This window comes from Sorex araneus, chromosome 10 (assembly GCF_027595985.1).
Source record: "Sorex araneus isolate mSorAra2 chromosome 10, mSorAra2.pri, whole genome shotgun sequence".
Taxonomy (NCBI): Eukaryota; Metazoa; Chordata; class Mammalia; order Eulipotyphla; family Soricidae; genus Sorex; species Sorex araneus.
Genome location: NC_073311.1, coordinates 50,889,259 through 50,908,330, shown reverse-complemented (window position 1 = coordinate 50,908,330; position 19,072 = coordinate 50,889,259). Strand labels below are relative to the sequence as shown.

At 37.4% G+C, this 19,072-nt stretch overlaps 1 protein-coding gene across 1 annotated transcript; it reads left to right on the top strand.

The window, feature by feature from the left end:
• Positions 1 to 6,659: 6,659 nt before the first annotated feature.
• On the top strand, positions 6,660 to 18,747 carry CLEC7A (C-type lectin domain containing 7A). The gene is made up of 5 exons (XM_004621745.2): positions 6,660 to 6,837; positions 8,163 to 8,285; positions 11,654 to 11,811; positions 14,048 to 14,166; positions 18,608 to 18,747. Exons 1-5 carry the CDS (start codon positions 6,735 to 6,737, stop codon positions 18,738 to 18,740), a joined length of 636 nt encoding a protein of 211 aa, XP_004621802.2. The 5' UTR covers positions 6,660 to 6,734; the 3' UTR covers positions 18,741 to 18,747.
• Positions 18,748 to 19,072: the final 325 nt, after the last annotated feature.

Here is a 19,072-nt window from a genome sequence, read left to right as displayed (position 1 = left end):
GCCCTTCGTTAGAATGCGCTTAAACTTTAAGGTCCATGATATTCTGGAGAGATATGCCATATCTCTTCCGTGGGATTTTTCTCCATGAAGAGTATCACTGACAGAGCATTTATAATTCTATTCTTGGATATTAAACAATTAAATTGCAATTTAAATAATTAAAATTCAGCAAAATATCCTTTAAGCTGACAGTAGGAATCTGTAAATGTCTGTTTATCTGCCTTTCTAATTTCTTTTCCGAGCTATACTTACGTAGTGCTCTTTTTTAATTTGTTTGCATCAAAACTCATGTATTAATAAAAAATGAATATGAGCATCTTTAAAAAAGTACATCCATCTTACCGAGTATGTGCCCCACACTTAAAAAATAGGCAGGATGCCCAATATGTACTATTAAGTTACATATACTTCAGCAACTTTAGATCAAAATAATTGCATCAGGATGTTCGGCTTTTTTCACGGCATTCTGATTTACTCTGACAAGGAATGAAAGTTTATATACTTTTCTTATTTTTTTTTGTTCTTTCATGAAGTTAACTATGGTCTCTGAAATGTCTTCTTTTTTTTTCCAGAGTAAACAGGGAAGGCAGCAACTAATATACATAGACTTGAGACTAGAGACATAGTACAGGGGTTGAGGGACCGACTTGCACATGGCCATTGGTGTTTCAATCCCCAGCATCACATATGGTCCCCAAAGCACTAATTTCTGAGCTATTACAGGTAGTTCCTGAGCACAGAACTAGGAGGCTATATTCTTTCTTTTTTTTTTAAATTTTATTGAATCACCGTGAGATAGTTACAAGCTTTCATCTTTGGGTTACAATCTCACAATGATTAAATACCCATCCCTCCACCAGTGCACATTCCCCACCACCAATATACCTGATATAGCCCCCCTTTCCCACCCTTCCCCTGCCTCCATGGCAGACAATATTCCCCATACTCTCTACTTTGGGGCATTATGGCTTGCAACACAGACACTGAGAGGTCATCATGTTTGGTCCATTGTCTACTTTCGGCACGCATCTCCCATCCCAACTGGTTCCTCCAGCCATCATTATCTTAGTGATAGGAGGTTATTCTCATGCTGTTAAGTCTAGAGTCAAGCAAGAAAGCAACTAAATTAAGAATCGCTACTGTACAGTTTTAGTCATTACTTTAATGTTGGCAAGCACTACTAACAACGCTGGCAATTAATGGGAACTAAGAGAAGTGCTCTGCCCTTTCAGCACTTGTGGCAGAAATTAAAACTTAAAACTCAAGTAACTACATAGGCTAACTACGGAAGGATTCTGATGACTGCTCAGAACTGAAGATAGCTCTTCACAGAGTTTCTTGGTGATGGCGAATACAGATGTCTTCAAGCAGGGTGAAGTCGCATTTTGATTACAAGTCAGATTCTTCATAGCGCCCACAAGTCAAGCACCTCCCCCTCCCTTCACTTTGTCTTGTAATTCTGAATCCTAGCAGCAGATGGCACTATCACCTCGTCCTCCACAGGAAAACGGTTGGTCATTCAGTTACTCATTCTGCACCTCTCTAGTCACCACCCAGTGACCCCAGCAGAGATTTAAAACCCACTATGATCCTACTGGTGATAAAACAAGAGGAGAACTTAAAGGACACATCGAAAGCCATCATCTAAAGCCATCCATTTGTTAAGAATCAGGAACATCGAGCCTCTTGGTTCCCTTCAATAAAGTAAGGATTTTGAATTTAAAAGTTCTCCCTATTGGAGAGTTCTATCTAGCCCCTACCCACCTTTTTAAAATCTAATAACCCAACCGTGGTTGTTTCCCCTGTATACAGGAGGGAGGGAGAATGAAATATGCCAAGATAGTGCAACTCTTTTTTGGGGGGTTAATTTTTGTTTTTTTAAATGAAACTGTAGTGATAGCACAGCGGGTAAGGTGTTTGCCTTGCACACGGCTGACCCAGGTTCGATTCCTTCATCCCTCTCGGAGAGCCCGGCAAGCTACCGAGAGCATCCTGTTCACATGGCAGAGCCTGGCAAGCTACCCGTGGCATATTTGATATGCCAAAAAAAGTAACAACAAGTTTCACAATGGAGACGTTACTGGTGCCCGCTCCAGCAAATTGATGAACAACGGGATGACAGTGTTGCACTGCAGTGCTACTAAAGATCACGATGAGTTTTAAGGACATAAACAAGGCGGGGGGGTTATAATCAACATATTCAACCCAGGAGGGTGAGCAATAAAACAGCAGGTAGCATGTTTATCTTGCACACTGCCAACACTTGATCCCTGGCACCCCAGATGGTTCCCTGAGCTCCTCCAGGAGTGATCCCTGAGGACAGAACCAAGAGTCAGCCCAGAGCACTGTCAGGTGTGGCCCATCCCCAACAAACAAACAAACAAACAAACACCAAAGCATATTCAGCCTCAACCAGGCCAATACCATCAACTAAAGTAAATATAATGGCAAAAGAAGCTGCCTGGCAGACGGAAGGAGTGTTAGTGCCACGCGCCACCAACATGAACATACACGACAATTCTCACTTGGGTAATTTTGAGCCACCTTTCTTGGTTGTCCTTGCTTTCAAAGATAATTTAAAAACAACCTGACTGTAATTTGGGATTAGAAATCAGAACTGCCCATAGTTTAGACCAGTGACTTTCGGCACTTTAAATTCTTTTGAATGGTGTTGCCTGAAAATGGGCTAAGGCCTACTATTTGAGTTGTTTGAGGACCCCCAATCTCCTAAGGCACACTTCTAATTTTACTGCCAAATATGGACTGGAACGATAGCACAGAGGGTAAGGCTTTTGCCTGGCACGCTGCTGACCGGAGTTCGATTCCTTCATCCCTCTCGGAGAGCCTGGCAAGCTACCGAGAGTATCCCGCCCACACAGCAGAGCCTGGCAAGCTACTCATGGCGTATTCGATATGCCAAAAGCAGTAACAACAAGTCTCGTAATGGAGACGTTACTGGTGCCCACTCGAGCAAATTGATGAACAACAGTGCTACAGCGCTACTGCCAAAAATAGATTTTGAACATGTTAAGAATTGTTTGGAATAGTTCAAGCTCACTCAAAGTACAGCTTTCTTTTTTTTTTTCCTTTTTGGCACTATTTTTCTGTAAAGTACAGCTTTCTAGGTTTGCATTATTTGTAATTTCTGTGTTTTAAGAGAGATTTGAAATAAATATTCATATTGCACACTGAATATAAAATCAAAGAAATATAATTTGAAGGACATATGTCATTCCAGGTAACCATTTGTAGTTACTATTTGCAAAGAAGCTTTATTTATTTATTTATTTATTGACTTGCAACAACATTCAGAAGCTTGTAAAGTTGATCTTGAAGAAACAAAGACTTTCCCAAGATGGCATTTTCTGGGCTAATTGGGGAATGGGATTTTCATAAAGTTTTATCACGCTTATTTTCTGTATAAACAAATGTGTTATTTATATGTTTATTGTTTCAGTGAAAGAAACTTGCTGAAATTAAAATAAAAGAGATGGCTGGGAAAATAACTCTCTTGGCTTTGAGCTCAGGGATCACTCATAACGATTTTGGGGGACTATATGGGGATGGAAACCAGTAAGCCAGTAAGCAAGGCAAAATGCTCTCCACTCTCTACTGTTGGTCTGGGCCCTCTGCTATTCTGAATGCAGTTCTTTTAGCTATTTTATTGAAGAAAAATTAAAAAAAAATGTAATCTGACAATGAATTCTTTTATTAGCATATAAATGTGATTTTTTAGTTCATTTTGATTTTTTTAAATTTGTATTTCCCAAAAGCATCTTTTTTTTGCTTTTTGGGCCACACCCAGCGATGCTCAGGAGTTACTCCTGGCTCATGCACTCAGAAATTACTCCTGATAGTGCTGCGGGACCATATGGGATGCCGGGGATTGAATCTGGGTCCACCATGTGCAAGGCAAATGCCCTATGCTGTGCTATCACTCCAGCCCTGATTTTTTAATTCAAAGAATTCTTTTCATGTCTCTCCTCCCTTTTCTCTCTTGCCATTATTTTTGTGGAGGACCACACCCAGTATAATTCAGGATTTACTCCTGTTTCTGTGCTCAGGGATCACTTTTGGCAGGACTGGAGGACCATATGTGGTGCTGGGGATGGAACCTGGGTCGACCACATGCAAGGCAAGAACCCTATCCACTATAATATCACCCCGACCTTCACGTTCTCCATTTTTCTTGGAAGGCCAGTCTTGCTTTATGGATTTTTCACCAACTCTCACTGACAATATCATCATATCATTGTTACTTTTTTTCCCTGAAGAAGGTTAAATTTTATATATATATTTCTAATATTATTAACAATACAATGCAAATAAATCTTAGTTTTTAAATCTGTATCTTATATTTAATCTATTTCTTATATTTTAATCTATTTTTTATATTAGTGTTCGATTAGTTTTAACCTCTGAACACAGAAACTTCTGTCCCCACTCTGTCCCACCCCATAGATCTTCGGGGAGGCAGTCCACCCACACTTCCCCCAACTTCTCTAGAAGTTTGGCAGGATTTATGTAATCACTGTTTAATTCTTTTAGTTCCAGATCAGCAGAGATGACTAAGTTTACATTTATTCAAATACTTCTCTGGCAATGTAGAGAGTCTACTTGTCTTGTAGTACTGTGATTAAATAGATGCATCATTTAAGTGAAAGTTTTTATACAAAGATTTTCCCGTTGAGGGAAATCTGAATTGATATGAGAAGGAGTTTCGTATTACTGCTTGGAAGATGTTCCCTCATTAATAGTCTCTACTTCAATCTAGTAAGGTAACCTTTTCTCCTAGAAAAGGTTAGTTTGTTTACTCCTAATAACAGTCCTTTGGCTCTCAATGGCCAAATTATAGAATTGAAGAGTGATGGAGATTGAGGTGGGATCCTTGTTAGTGCTTTGCAATGCCTCTGAGATAGTGTAGTAAAACTTTGTGGCAAGTTAAGAGGCAGAGCCTCAGTTGTGTGCGTTCCTTTGATACAATGAGAACTGCAAACAATGAACAATTTTTAGAAATCTATTTTTTTTCACTAAGACTCAACGAATTCCAACAAAGCTGCATCACTAAGATGACCACAGGTCTTAAAATTCCTGCTTGAGAAAACTCAATATAGTCAATATTTACTATTTTTTTACAGTTAGAGCTTGGTCACAGACCTCACAGTTATCCTAGAAAACTTACAAGTGCAAATCATTTCTCTGCCCTTTGAAATGAGCCACCCCAAATGATTTCCTCAAGGACCTGAAAGTCATCTTTTTAAGATACTTTTAGGGATACAGTTCCTGTTTTTCCAGTATTTGTTTTCCCAGTATTTGTGGGAGAGAAGGGCCTAATACCTGTATAATACCTAATACCTGCTTCAATGTACACCAAACCCCAGTCATAAAGACTAGAAAGATTTGTCTCTAGCTAAGTGTCAACATACACTCAGAAGATCTAGTCCCTTGGCTTAATACCGCATAGCACACTTTAGCTTTTTTAAAATAGCTAATCTCTCATTTGGGGGAAAGTTGAATTCCGTCCATCCTGACTCTTACCCCACTGTAATAGAATGACTGAATCAAATCTGCCTTCCCTGCTTGATGAGTGGCTGTTATCTTTGTTTTTGATAATGGAAGCGACATGATTCATTCTGTTGGCTTCAGAGTCCGGTAATAGGTTGGGCACTGCTCTGGTTTCCAACAATTATAAGTGTTTATTAATTTCAGCATGACTATGGAGATTATAAGAGTGGTAAGGCAGGATCTAATTTAGAATATCCCATAAGCTGTGACTTGCAGGGACTGGTGGAGGGGGCAGGGTAATATGACAGATACGATCAGGAGTTTTCCAGGAAGTTAGGTTCTGCTTTAATACCTTGCTTCAATATTTTATTAGCTTCTTAAAACTGAGCCAAGGGCTAAAATTTCTATTTCTTATTTTTCTTCATTTGTAAATAGGATTAATAATCTACAAAATTAACAATCTTCAAAATCTTGTTGCAAACAGATTGAACACATGAGCAATTGGTAACACCTAACTCAGAATAGTTTCTTAATCAGTAATTACTGTGTTGTATTATTTATCTCCACTAATCCCCTAAAATATTTGTTCTCTATTTTTTCATAAGAATATACCATCTTATGGCACTCTACCTCTAAGTTTGCCCTATTAGACAACTAACTGGCTTCTTCACAGGTATCATTTATCCTTGTAACCTTAGATCCTGCTAATTGAAAAGACAGATATTTGATGCATTTTGTTGAATAAGTGCAGACACAAATAAATGAATGCAGATGTAGCCACAATCAAACAATGTAGAACTCAAGGTAGCAAACTTGTTTACATAGGCCGAGTTAATAAATGATGTCAAATTCAGTTGGGAGAATAATAAGAGTAACATAAAACAATCTTTTCATTTTTCCTAAACTTGATCTGTAGCAAAAATCAGTCTATGGGATTGTCTTGATTTTCTTAAGACTCATTAGCTTCTTAACAGGATCTAAAGCTAGAAATGGGAAATTACCACATCACAGGTTTCATTTCCTGTTTTGGGGTATCTTGTTAGACTACTTACACTGAACTTATTCTACGTCAGGAGATTCTTATCCCACATGGTTTGACTCATAGATTCTCTTTTGTCTAGAGAGAGAGATGTCTTAGGAGAAGAGAGGAAAGAACTCTCTGTCCACAGATAGCTGTTTAAGAAGAGGAAAGGGTCTTCAAACTCAACTGTCAAGAATTGTATAGGACGATGGACTACCGTTCTGATAATGGAGGTTTGGATGAAGATGGATATACTCAATTAGACTTCCGTTCTCAAAGTACCCCCAGGACACCTGTGAGCTCGAAGAAAGGTATTTTTATTTCCTTCCTTAATTCACACCAACTAAAACATTCAGATAAAGAAAATTGAAGAGGCTATTACCTGTAGAACTTCTATAAGCATGTTTTAAAAGTTTATATAAATTACTGAAGGTCATAAAAGTTATTGAATGTGTAGTAAAGAAATTATTGGATGTGTATTAAACCTTTTCATGACAAAAATTCAATAACTAATATCAGTACTTAAATTATTGTGATAAAAGAACATAAAATATGTTTTCTCATGGAAATAATCACTCCAGCTCTACAGACTTGTAAGAAGTGTGATGTGAAATATGATGAAAGAATCTCAATAGAATATAAATAAAGATTTATATAAATAAGTGTGGCCCAAAACCAAAATAAATAACTATGTATATATGACAGCATTGTGTAAAAGAGATAAAAAAGGAAGTATGGAAAGATGCAAGAAAGGGAAGGGGAAAAAGATGATTTAATGGTAAAGGTCAAAGGAAAGTTAGAATTTCTATGATTTAGAATCTTAAGTCTGATTTTTTTGTGTGATATACAATGGATTTGAATTTGTGATCCTGTTCAACAATTCTCTAATATGTTCTGACTACTTATTCTCAAAGGCAGAAATGTGTTCTAGGTGTAGTGGTATTGACAGAAACTTGTTTTTGTTAAGAAAGAGAATATTCAGAGGTGTGACATCAGATTGTTCTCCCTTCTGCTTTCTGCTAACTCACGTTGCACAATTATTTTCCTCTTTCCACTTTTGCAACTCTTTCTGAGGCAACCTACTGGAGGTGAGTGGAAAAATTGGATAATGCAAGAGGAGGAGGCATGTGTGATTGTGTTTACAGTGACTTACCTATAAAATAGCAATGGGCTCTAACTGAGGTGCTTTTGCATGAGCTAGATTATTAATTTATCATAATAATTTTTTGAGCTATACTATCCCAATTATTCACAGGGAGAAAAGGGAAAAATAATTGAGGAAGTAACTTGCACCAGGTCATATGACAACTACGTGAAGCCTGGATGTTTCCATAGCAACCAGTTCTATTTTCCCAACAATACCTGTCTCTTCTAGAAGTGGGATTTTAGGAATCCAGGTACAATCAATATTAATCCACATGGACGTATAAATGAAGTTAGGAGAACACAGGTGCTAATCTCAGAACACAGTGCTGAAGAAAAATGCTAAAGGTAGAGGGGAATTTAGACTAATTCTACATGACATGACTAGATTATTTTGGTTTTAGGGATTAATATGTCATTTTAAAACTGACCAGGTTTTGAAGTGTTCTACTTTATCCCATTTTATCCATTTTATCCCATTTTTTTCATATAGTCTCTGATTCCTCTGGCTCCTCAGGAACTTGTACCGACTCTCTTCATTGTCGAACTATTGCTGTGATTTTGGGAATTCTGTGTTTTATACTTCTTGTGATAGCTGCAGTCCTGGGTGCCATGGGTGAGTAATGGTTAAGATGAAAGTAATTCAAATTTAACAAAGATTTACATTGTGGCATATACTTTGTAAAAAACTTGAAGTGCAAAATCCGATGCAATATCTGTTAATCCTATTGAATTGGAGATATTTTTAGTTTCATTTTTGTTTATAATTCAGTTTTGTTTATAAAGAATTAAGAGACTGGGAGGTTACTTGTCTAGGGTCATAAACTTGTAGGTGGTGAGACTATGATGAGAAATTTAGACAATCTTTCTAAAACACTCATACTTTTAACTAAATTGCTCTAAAAATTAACCTTCTTGTAATACCGGGCTTTCAACTATGACACTTGTCTTCCAAGTGGAATGGATTATCTGAGATAACATTTTTATGAGTCTCAGAATTCAAGCAGCTTGCTTTTATATCTGATCTTTAATCTATAAACTTTTATATAAACTAGGAATTATCTGAGATACTAAGCATTGAATAGACATTTCATAAAGAATGAATACTTAAATTTTCTTTATATATACTATGCATACTATGGGCTGGAGTGATAGCACAGCGGTTGGGCTTTTGCCTTTCACACGGCCAACCCATGTTTGATTCCTCCGCCCCTCTCGGAGAGCCCGGCAAGCTACTGAGAGTATGGAGCCCGCACGGCAGAGCCTGGCAAGCTACCCGAATGTATTGAATATGCCAAAAACAGTAACAATAAGTCTCTCAATGAGAGACATTACTGGTGCCCACTCGAACAAATCGATGAGCAACGGGATGACAGTGACAGTGATACTATACTATTGAACTAAGGTACTGTTGTAACTTCAAAGTCTCTCCAGTAGATTCCTTAATTTGCCAAATGTTTGAATACATTTCATATTAAAGGTGACTGGAGGATTTTTATGGATCCCTTTTAGAGGGATCCTTCTAGAGGAGGAATATGGAATTATTAATATTTCAAATTTATCATGGTTCTAGGAAATGCTTCCATTTTCTCTTACTTTCTCCCTTATGGACTGGAGCTATAGCACAGCAGGTAGGGCATTTGCCTTACAGGCTGCCGACCCGGGGTCGATTCCTCCACCCCTCTTGGAGAGCCCGGCAATCTACTGAGAGTATCCTGCCCGCACAGCAGAGTCTGTAAACTACCCGTGGCATATTCCCAAAACAGTAAAAACAAGTCTCAGAACGGAGATGTTACTGGTGCCCGCTCGAGCAAATCGATGAACAACAGGATGACAGTGCTACAGTGTTACAGTTCTCCCTCATATTCTACTTTTCTATACCTGCTTCATCTTTTGTCTTAGTTTTACTACACCCCCTTCAAGGAAGTTATTTATTTTTCAGCTCCAATTCTTTCTCTCTTTCTCTTTATCCCTTACCTGCTCTCTTTCCCCCTTCATTTCCCCCTTTACCTCCTTCCACTTCCTCTTCCCCTCACCCATCTACATATCAACTCCACCTCTCCTCAGCAGCAGAGTGTCTGTTTCTTAGAAATGTATTCTTTAGACATTCCAACAAAAATATGAATTTGAAGATTTTTATTTTCAAACACAGACAAATGACTTTTTTTTCTGTCGATGTTGCTGTTGGTATATGCAGCCATTTGGAGATCCAATTCAGGGAATAACACTTTGGAGGAGGATGAGAAGTCTCTACCGAGATATAACAACAACAGCCATCAACCCACACTCTTACCTTTAAAGGAGAGTACCACTCCTCCCAGGACACTCGCAATCGCAGGCAAGGACCAAGTTAAAGGGTGTAGTGGACACTGACTCTGTGGGGCTAATTACTGATGTGACACCTGGAGGAAGGGAGGAAATATCATATATTTTACATGGAAAGAATTTTGTGTATTTGAAGAAAGCACAATGAATAATGTGAATTATGACCTCAAGACAGTCTGTTTGTGTACAAAAAAATGTACCATATGCCTGGCTAAATAGTTGATAATTTTTAAAAATTATTTATTTATTTATTTATTTATTTATTTATTTATTTTTGCTTTTTGGGTCACACCCGGTGATGCACAGGGATTACTCCTGGCTGTGCACTCAGGAAAAACCCTTGGCGGTGCTCAGGGGACCATATGGGATACTGGGATTTGAACCCGGGTCGGCCGCGTGCAAGGCAAACTCCCTACCCGCTATGCTAGCACTCCAGCCCCAATAGTTGATAAATTGTTGAGTTTTCTCCAAATCAGTAACTAATTTATCATGAGCTATGTTTCTAGGCCCTTAAGAGGTTGTACAAGTTGTTGAACAGGAAATAAGTCTATATTTTTCCTTTACGGAACTGATATTTTTAAGTGATAGCTTTATTCTGAAAGAGATAAATCATAGAAAAAATATTGCAAAGAATTAATAAGCTAATTTAAAAACATATAAAATGAATTAAACTAATAGATATTAATGAAAATTGGTTTGACTTTTTAATTAGACTTGCTTTTCTTTAGTCATACATCACTGACCTCACTATAATAGTAGATATTTGACATTTATTTCCAATTGCATTATCATTGACTATCACAATAGTTTTACTTCATTTTTTCATCTCTGGATCATACATGCTCACTATTTATTTCAAGTAGCTAGTTTTATAAAATATAGAGACTCTGAAATGGAAATAGGTGTTTTTTAGCTTTATTTTAATTAAAAAACTACACTCTGACCCTGAAAGAGCCTCCAGTCATTAAGAACGATGAGCAAGGAGAGGCTGCTAAAATCTCAGGGCTGGGATCAATGGAGACGTTACTGGCACCCGCTCCAGTAAATCGATGAACAACGGGATGACAGTGATACACTCTGAAACAGATCTCATACCTATAAATTAAGTTAACATAAAATTATTGTTTGTCTTAATGATTGGTAGTGAATTGATTTCTTCTTTTTTTTTTTTCTTTTTGGGTCACACCCGGCAATGCACAGGGTTTATTCCTGGCTCATGCACTCAGGAATCACCCTGGCGGTGCTCAGGGGACCATATGGGATACCGGGAATTGAACCCAGGTCGGTCGCATGCAAGGCAAACACCCTACTGCTGTGCTATTGTTCCAGCCCCAGATTTATTCAAATCATAGAGACTTATTCTAATCATTATACTTGCTGTCATAGAGAAAAGGAATTCTAGAATGAACTAGAAGTAATGAAAAAGCAAGTCAAAAATGATAAAAGAGTCAACTGAAACAGTACACAGCTTATTCATTTTTAAAGTTTAAATAAATGACATGTTTTTGTAAGGCCTTTCTGGTAAAGTCATAACAGTTTACATTAAATAATGCATAATATAATGGCAACACACTGATTATTTATTAGTTATTCTCAGGATAGGTGGTACTTGCCCTGGCATTCTTAGAATGATATAAGCTTTGTGTTTTTATTTTCCAGGAGCCCTTTCGCATTCCCATTCTTGCCCCCATGGCTGGATTAAACATGGAAAGAGCTGTTATCTATTTATGGACACATTAGATTCCTGGTTTTTAAGCAAAAGAAAATGTTCTCTACAGGGCTCCAGTCTCCTGAAGATAGACAATGCTGATGAATTGGTAAGCACAGATGTGAGTTACAGTGGTGTAAGAGTAAAACGGATTATGGATTTCAGGTAATGATCACTTTCTCTAAGAGAAAATCATATTCAGTATTCTTATGATTTGAATGTCACTATTTGTTAAACAGATAAATTATATAACATATGCTTAATACTAGAATTATATACATACAGTAATAATTAAATAATATAATTACTTAAAGGCATAATTTCAAATGCACTTTTAATTTGCATGACACTAGTTAGGTCTGGCTAATTTTTGTTGGTTTAATTTTGAATTTTTAAAGTTAAAAACAGTAAAACAGAAAGCTCTTCCTCCTTCATCATAATGATCAAGAAAAGCAGCAGCATTGATAACATACACAGAAATCTTGGCAAGTTACCAACTACTGTCATGCTAATGATTTTTGTTTGGTTGGTTGTTTGGGGGCCAGAGCTGGTGGTATTGAGGGCTTACTCCTGGCTCTGTGCTCAGGGATCATTCCTGGTGGGTTTGGGGAATCATATGGAGCGCTAGGGTTCAAACCCAAGTCCGCTGCGTGCAAGACAAGTGCCCTACCCATTGTATTATAACTCCAGCCCAGAATGCTCATAATTTTTAAGAAAGAAAAAATAAACCAGCTTACTATCTGGCAGAAGTTAAATATATGGTATTGGCAACAAATACACACGAATTCAGAAGGAGATAAAATATTTTTATAAAATAAGTGGGGAGAAGACAGAGAGAGAGAGAGAAAGAGAGAGAGATCCAGAGAGAGAATAAAGAAAAAGTACCTGCCAGAGGCAGGCTGGAGGTAGGGTGGGGGTGATGGGATGGAAAGTGGGGACACTGGTGCTGCGAAATGTACACTGGTAGAGGAATGAATGTTGGAACACTGTATGACTGAAACTGAATCACGGACAGTTTTGTAAAGGTCTATTTCACAGCGATTAAATAAAAAATCTTTAAAAAAATGACTACTCCAATATGACAAGAAGAATATTAGGAGATGCTCAGATGATTACATATGTGCTAGTTGTTAAAAATTAATGCAGTTTGAAAAGAAAAATAAGGTTTCTTAGTAGCCACCCTTCCCCTAAGAAAAGTGAAACAAGAGAGACAGTACGTACAGCAGGGGGGTGCTAGCCTGGCATGCAGTTAACTTGAGTCCGACCCCATATCATCCCCTGACCAGTGCCAAGAGTGATTCCTGATAGCAGATCTAGGAATAACTCCTGCATATCACTGGGTATAACCAAAAACCCAAACTCCAAATTTTAAATAAATAAAATAAATGGGACTTAGACATGATTAGTAAAGAATAGATTGCATAAGGAACGTGAGAATAGGTTAATAGTGAGGAGATAATAAGAAGAATCTATAATGTGAACATCTTTAGCTGTGCTCATTAGTATTTTGTTTGCTTCTGTCCTCTCTTACATTGTAACTCACATTGAAATTTATGGAAGTAGATATATGGCAAAGGAAGAAAATGACATCGGAAGTCTGTCTGGTTTTTATACATACAATCCTATAATTGCAACCATATTTTTCTATACTCATGAACAATTCATCTATAATCGCTAAATGCCAGATTAATTTTTTCATAAGACATATAATTTTTAAGTTGTCATAAAACTTCAACATGTTTTGTCAAAAGTGACATACCTTTATGTTTTCCAATTTGAGAAGATAGTGGCCTCTTATCCACAGAAATTGTTTCTGGGAACTGCTCTCCTTGGATTTTGTCAAATCGATTAAATGGAAGAAGATCAATTTTGACATTATGAGTCTATTCGCTATGGGAAAATTGAACAATAATGACTCAAGAAATGAAATTCACCTTTTGAGGCACACAGAACTGACGTTTCTGTCTGGATTGAAGCCCATGCGCCTATGTCCTTCACCAAAATGATTAACCTTGCCCTCCCTTCCTCAGCGTCTACAATGAGTTACTGTCTTTCTCTGACTTTGACTCTTATCATCATACTACCTCCTTCTCCTTAATGTGTTAAGTAGGATAGTTTTATTTAGAGAAATTAACTGAAAGGAATCTGAGGAAGGAGAGTGAGGGAGAGAGATGCATTAGGGAGATAATGGGTTTCTCCAAGAGGGAACAACGTCAACAGGACACAGGAAGTAGATCTCCAGGGTGGAGAAAGCTCCCAGTGTGCCTTTACGAAATTGTTTTCTAGAAGAACTTCTTCCGAACTGACCTCAGTCTCTGAAGTTTCTGTGCATTTCTTTCCTCCAGGTATTCATAGAAGAACAAGTGGATTTACAAAAAGATCATTCCTTTTGGATAGGGCTTTCTCGCCAAGGTAAAGGCTATCCGTGGCTCTGGGAAGACGGCTCAGGGATCTCCCCAGATTTGTAAGTATCCGCAGAGACAAAGCTTTATCCTCCTTCAGAGCGGTAAAATTGCACAGGACTAATGTGTGAATTACACGCTATGCTCTTCTGTTTTCAGTTGTGGGGACCTCACTAGGGTGCTGGGTAACACCAGGATCACACGTGGCAGGGCTAGGTCCTGGGAACGCAATCCAGGGTGTCACTCCTGCGAGGTGCCCCTCTTTGAGACACACACCCAGTCTCTATCGTGAATTTCCAAAGCAACCACATTTTCTAGTTTATAAAGTTCTTTTATACATATTTCCCACTGGCACAGCTCTAAGTTCTTCCTTTCTGAGTGTGCATTAGGATTCTTCAGTGAAGAAAATCAGTCAGATCTCTTACTAGTCCGTTTCTCTAAAGAACCCTGACTGATGTATGTCTAAGAAGGAAGAATGCATATTTGGAGTTATGAAGAACTGGCTTATGTGATTAGCTAAACGGAGAAATCCCAGTATCTGTAAGCTGCAGATCCAGAAAAGCCTGTGATATAAATCAGTGCAGAAGTGAAGGGCTGAGAGCCAGGGACGTAAGGACAGGGGATACTCCATGGTGAGGCAAGAATCCCATCACCCTGATACTTTTTGTTCTGCCCAGTCCCTAGGGACGGGGCTAGCCCCACCCATGTATTAAAGGGCAACTAGACTGTTGAGTGAATCCACTCATTCAAAAGACAATTTTATCCAGAGCTACCCTCAGAGACAGACTCAGAAATAATGTTTAAGTCAAGTTGACATATCAAATTCGTCATCATAGAGTGGTGAGAGCTTTCTTACTGCATTTGTTTCTCATTTTCTTCTTGATATGTGCAGAACATGCAATTTTCTTACCCCTTAAAAATTATTTTATTGGTTTGTCTGAGTTTATATGTGTATATGCCTGTTATTATTTACTTTATCAATTTCAGTAGCTGTGTTTTGAAAAAAGTAGTTTTGACTTTGAATTAAAATTTTTACTTCTGTTTTCTTTTATTAAAATGTTTTTCTTTTATCTTGGGTTTAACTTTTATTACTGATTTCTATCCAATTTTTTGGTTTTTAACTTAGTATTCTTTCTCTAATTATTGTATGGATTGGATGCTTGATTTATGAAACATTATTTCTCTCCAGTTTGTGCATTTAGGACTATAATTTCAATGTATCTTCACTGTTATTCAGTATAAAATACTTTCAAATTTTCCATTGTGAGTAGTTATTTGACCCATGAGTTGCTGATAAATATATTTCCAAATTTTGATGTGCCTGTGTTTCAAATTATCCTTTTATTTTACGTTTAATTCCATTGTGGTCAGAGATACTTCTTTCCAAAAGAAAAGCTATATTAATCTATTTCACTGTATCGTTACTTATGATTTTGTAAAATTTTATTTGGTGTGAGTGCCATATATTAAACATATACAGATTTAAAATGGTTTATCTTGCAGGTATGCAGTCCATTTCAGGTTACATTTTGGCTTTGCCATTTTGAACTTATTTCATACTTCTTACACCATTTATCATTTTATATTTACTATGTTTCAAAACATGAGACATTTTGAATTGAGTCTTCATGAGGAATAACTAGTTGCCATAGAGATTATAGCATACATTCTTCACAAACCAGTCTAATATTGATTGGTATGTTTATACATTCTGTGTTTTAACATCTTTAACCACTTTTCATTTGCTAGGTGAAGCACAAAGACTTTATTTATTATTTATTTATTTTGGTTTGGGGGCCACACCCAGCAATATTCAGGGCATACTCCCGGCACTATGCTCAGGGATCAGTCCTGGAAGTGTTTGGCTTTTGTTTTGTTTTGTTTTGTTTTTTTGCTTTTTGGGTCACACCAGGCGATGCACAGGGATTACTCCTGGCTCAGCACTCAGGAATTACTCCTGGCAGTGCTCAGGGGACTATATGGGATGCTGGGAATCGAACCCGGGTCAGCCATGTGCAAGGCAAACGCCCTACCTGCTGTGCTATTGCTCCTGCCCCAGTCCTGGCAGTGTTGAGGTTTCATATGCAAAATCTAAACAAGTTCTGCTACATGTAAGGGAAATATCTAAAATTCACTACACTGTCTCTTGAGCCTCCACAGACACTAGATTAACCAACTCTCCTGATCTCAAAGGTGGAAGTGTGCAACACAAGGGGAAGTTCAAAGTTACCACAATTGGGTCATTGGCCTAATGAGTGGAGTTTGATGGCTATCCTTAAACAGGTCGAGAAACAAAACAGGACAGTTTTATCTTAGCCAAATATTTTCCTACTTTTTTGTAGCACTTCTTACTTGTTTTTTCTCTTTATTATTATTTCTATTATTATTTTTAAAATATATGATTAGAACATTCCCTTCCCCGCCCCCCTCCACCCCCTGAGAACATTCCTTTTTAAAATTCAAGAGTGGACCCATATGACCATTTTGCTTTTACTAAATCAATCCCTCTGTCTCTCTATTCCTCAAATAAGACTTGTACATCAAAGAAAAATTTTGGAGTGTATGGTTAGAACTTCCCCTAAGACCTGTATCATAACCATATACTTTGTTTAATCATTTCTAAATAAAAACATTCTCAATTCTCCAACATCAACATCAAGAAGAGGTAGAAGAATTTTATTATGGAATTACCCACATCTCATGCTGGGAGGTGTAATTCCTTTCTTTGACTTAAAATTTCCTCTCCCCTCCCTCAGAAGTCTTCCCTTCTCTTTCCTTTGAATAAAATTTACTATACACACAAATAAATGCATGCACAAAGAAGAGATAGATATTAAAGACATAGAGATCAAGACTGTCGCTTTTGCAATGAGTTTTGTCATGTCCTTTGAGTCTGAGTGATTAATAATGCTTTTTGGAAGATTGGAAAGTAATCAAACTGGCTGAAGAGACAGTACAGTGTTCAAGGCACTTGTCTTGCATGCTGCTGAACCAGGTTTGACTGTAAGCACTGTCTATGGTCCCTGAACTCTGCCAGGATTCATCCCTGAGCACAGATCCAGGAGTAGTAAGCTCTGAGCATTACTGGCTGTGGCCCAAAAACATACCCCACTTGGGGAAGAAAGCAATAGAACTGTCATACTTTCACTCACATGTGGTTACTATCAGAATTGACTGTTACTGTGTTGTAATATAATTCTGGACACATTAGATGCATCAGAATATGTGGTATTATTTGCCCTGCCTTTAATAGCCCTGAAATGTAGATTCTTTACTTAGTGCCATTTCAATTCTGCTGGTCTACTTCATACATATATTCTATATAATCATATATAGAAATGTATATGTATATTGTAAATGTGCATTCTAATCATATATAGTTATATATAAATTATAAATTCATATATACTATACAATTAGACCATTTATACTATATATATTTATATTATAAAGAATACACATATGTTTATACCATAAAAAGTTAAATAAAAATAATAGAATATTTGTCATGTATAATATAAATAACTTAATAAAGTATATGTTTTATTATAAATACTATGTAGGAACATAATATATAAATTCCAATTATGAATACATAATATTCAGCGGGTAGGGGGTTTGCCTTGCACGCGGCCAACCTGGGTTCGATTCATTCATCCCTCTCGGGGAGCTGGCATGCTATGAAGAGTATCCCGTCTGCATGGCAGAGCCTGGCAAGCTATCGGTGGCGTATTCAATATGCCAGAAACCGTAACAACAAGTTTCACAATGGAGATGTTACTGGTGCCCACTCGAGCAAATTGATGAACTAAGGCACAGTGCTACAGTATATAAATATAGTTATGTATAATTATATATTTATATATAATTCATTCACTAAACTGCTGCTGTATTTAATAAATATATTTCTATGTAAGGGCCGGAGTGATAGCACAGCAGGTAGGGCATTTGCCTTGCACACGGCCGACCTGGGTTTGATTCCTCCTCCCCTCTCGGAGAGCCTGGCAAGCTACTGAGAGTATCCTGCCTGCATGGCAGAGCCTGGCAAGCTACCCATGGCATATTCGATATGGCAAAAACAGTAGCAATAAGTCTCACAATGGAGAAGTTACTGGTGCCCACTTGAGCAAATTGATGAACAACAGGATGACAGTGCGATAGTGGCAGTGCTACATTGCTACTTCTTTGTAAGAGGTTGTAAGTGAAGAACTTTCCATAGAATATCACATTTCTCTTTTTCATCCACAGCTTTATTTTCTTTTATGCAATTATGAGTTTTTCTTTTGAAAAAATTGAATAATCTTATATGCCTTAATAGGCAATTTTGTTATCAAGGGAGAATCAACGTAATTTTTTAAAACAATGTGATCTTGAGTAATGCATTCTTTTCCAATAATATACATATCAGAAAGTGTTTTCCAAAAATATTTCTACCAATATTTAAGAATTCTGTATATAGTACTCTTTATGCTTCTAATTATTTCATTTGTTTTATTTTAATAGGATTGATGTCAAACCAACACCTACTGTCCCAAATGCATCTCACAACTGTGTATGGATTCATCAATCAGTCTTTTATGACCGACTTTGTAGTGAGATCTCATTCTCTATTTGTGAGAAGAGGCTGCTGATGTAATTTTGTGGGGAGTAACGTAGAGGAGTGTCGACCCTAAATGCAGAGCCATAGGTAATACCTGAGCATCCTGTGCAATAGAGAAAGAAAGAGAGAAAGAAAGAAAGAAAGAAAGAAAGAAAGAAAGAAAGAAAGAAAGAAAGAGAGAGAGAGAAGGAAAGAGAGAAAGAAGAAAGAAAGAAAGAAAGAAAGAAAGAAAGAAAGAAAGAAAGAAAGAAAGAAAGAAAGAAAGAAAGAAAGAAAGGGAGAGTGGGGGGGAGGGAGGGAGGGAGGAAGGAAGAAAGGGAGGAAGGAAGGAAGGAAAGAAGGGAGGGAGGAAGGAAGGAAGGGAGGAA

Coding starts and splice junctions, on each gene's coding strand:
- CLEC7A (XM_004621745.2), top strand. CDS start 6,735: ATGGACTACCGTTCTGATAATGGAGGTTTGGATGAAGATGGATATACT. Junction 8,286..11,653: donor TGCAGTCCTGGGTGCCATGG/GTGAGTAATGGT, acceptor TTTATTTTCCAG/GAGCCCTTTCGCATTCCCAT. Junction 11,812..14,047: donor TAGACAATGCTGATGAATTG/GTAAGCACAGAT, acceptor TCTTTCCTCCAG/GTATTCATAGAAGAACAAGT.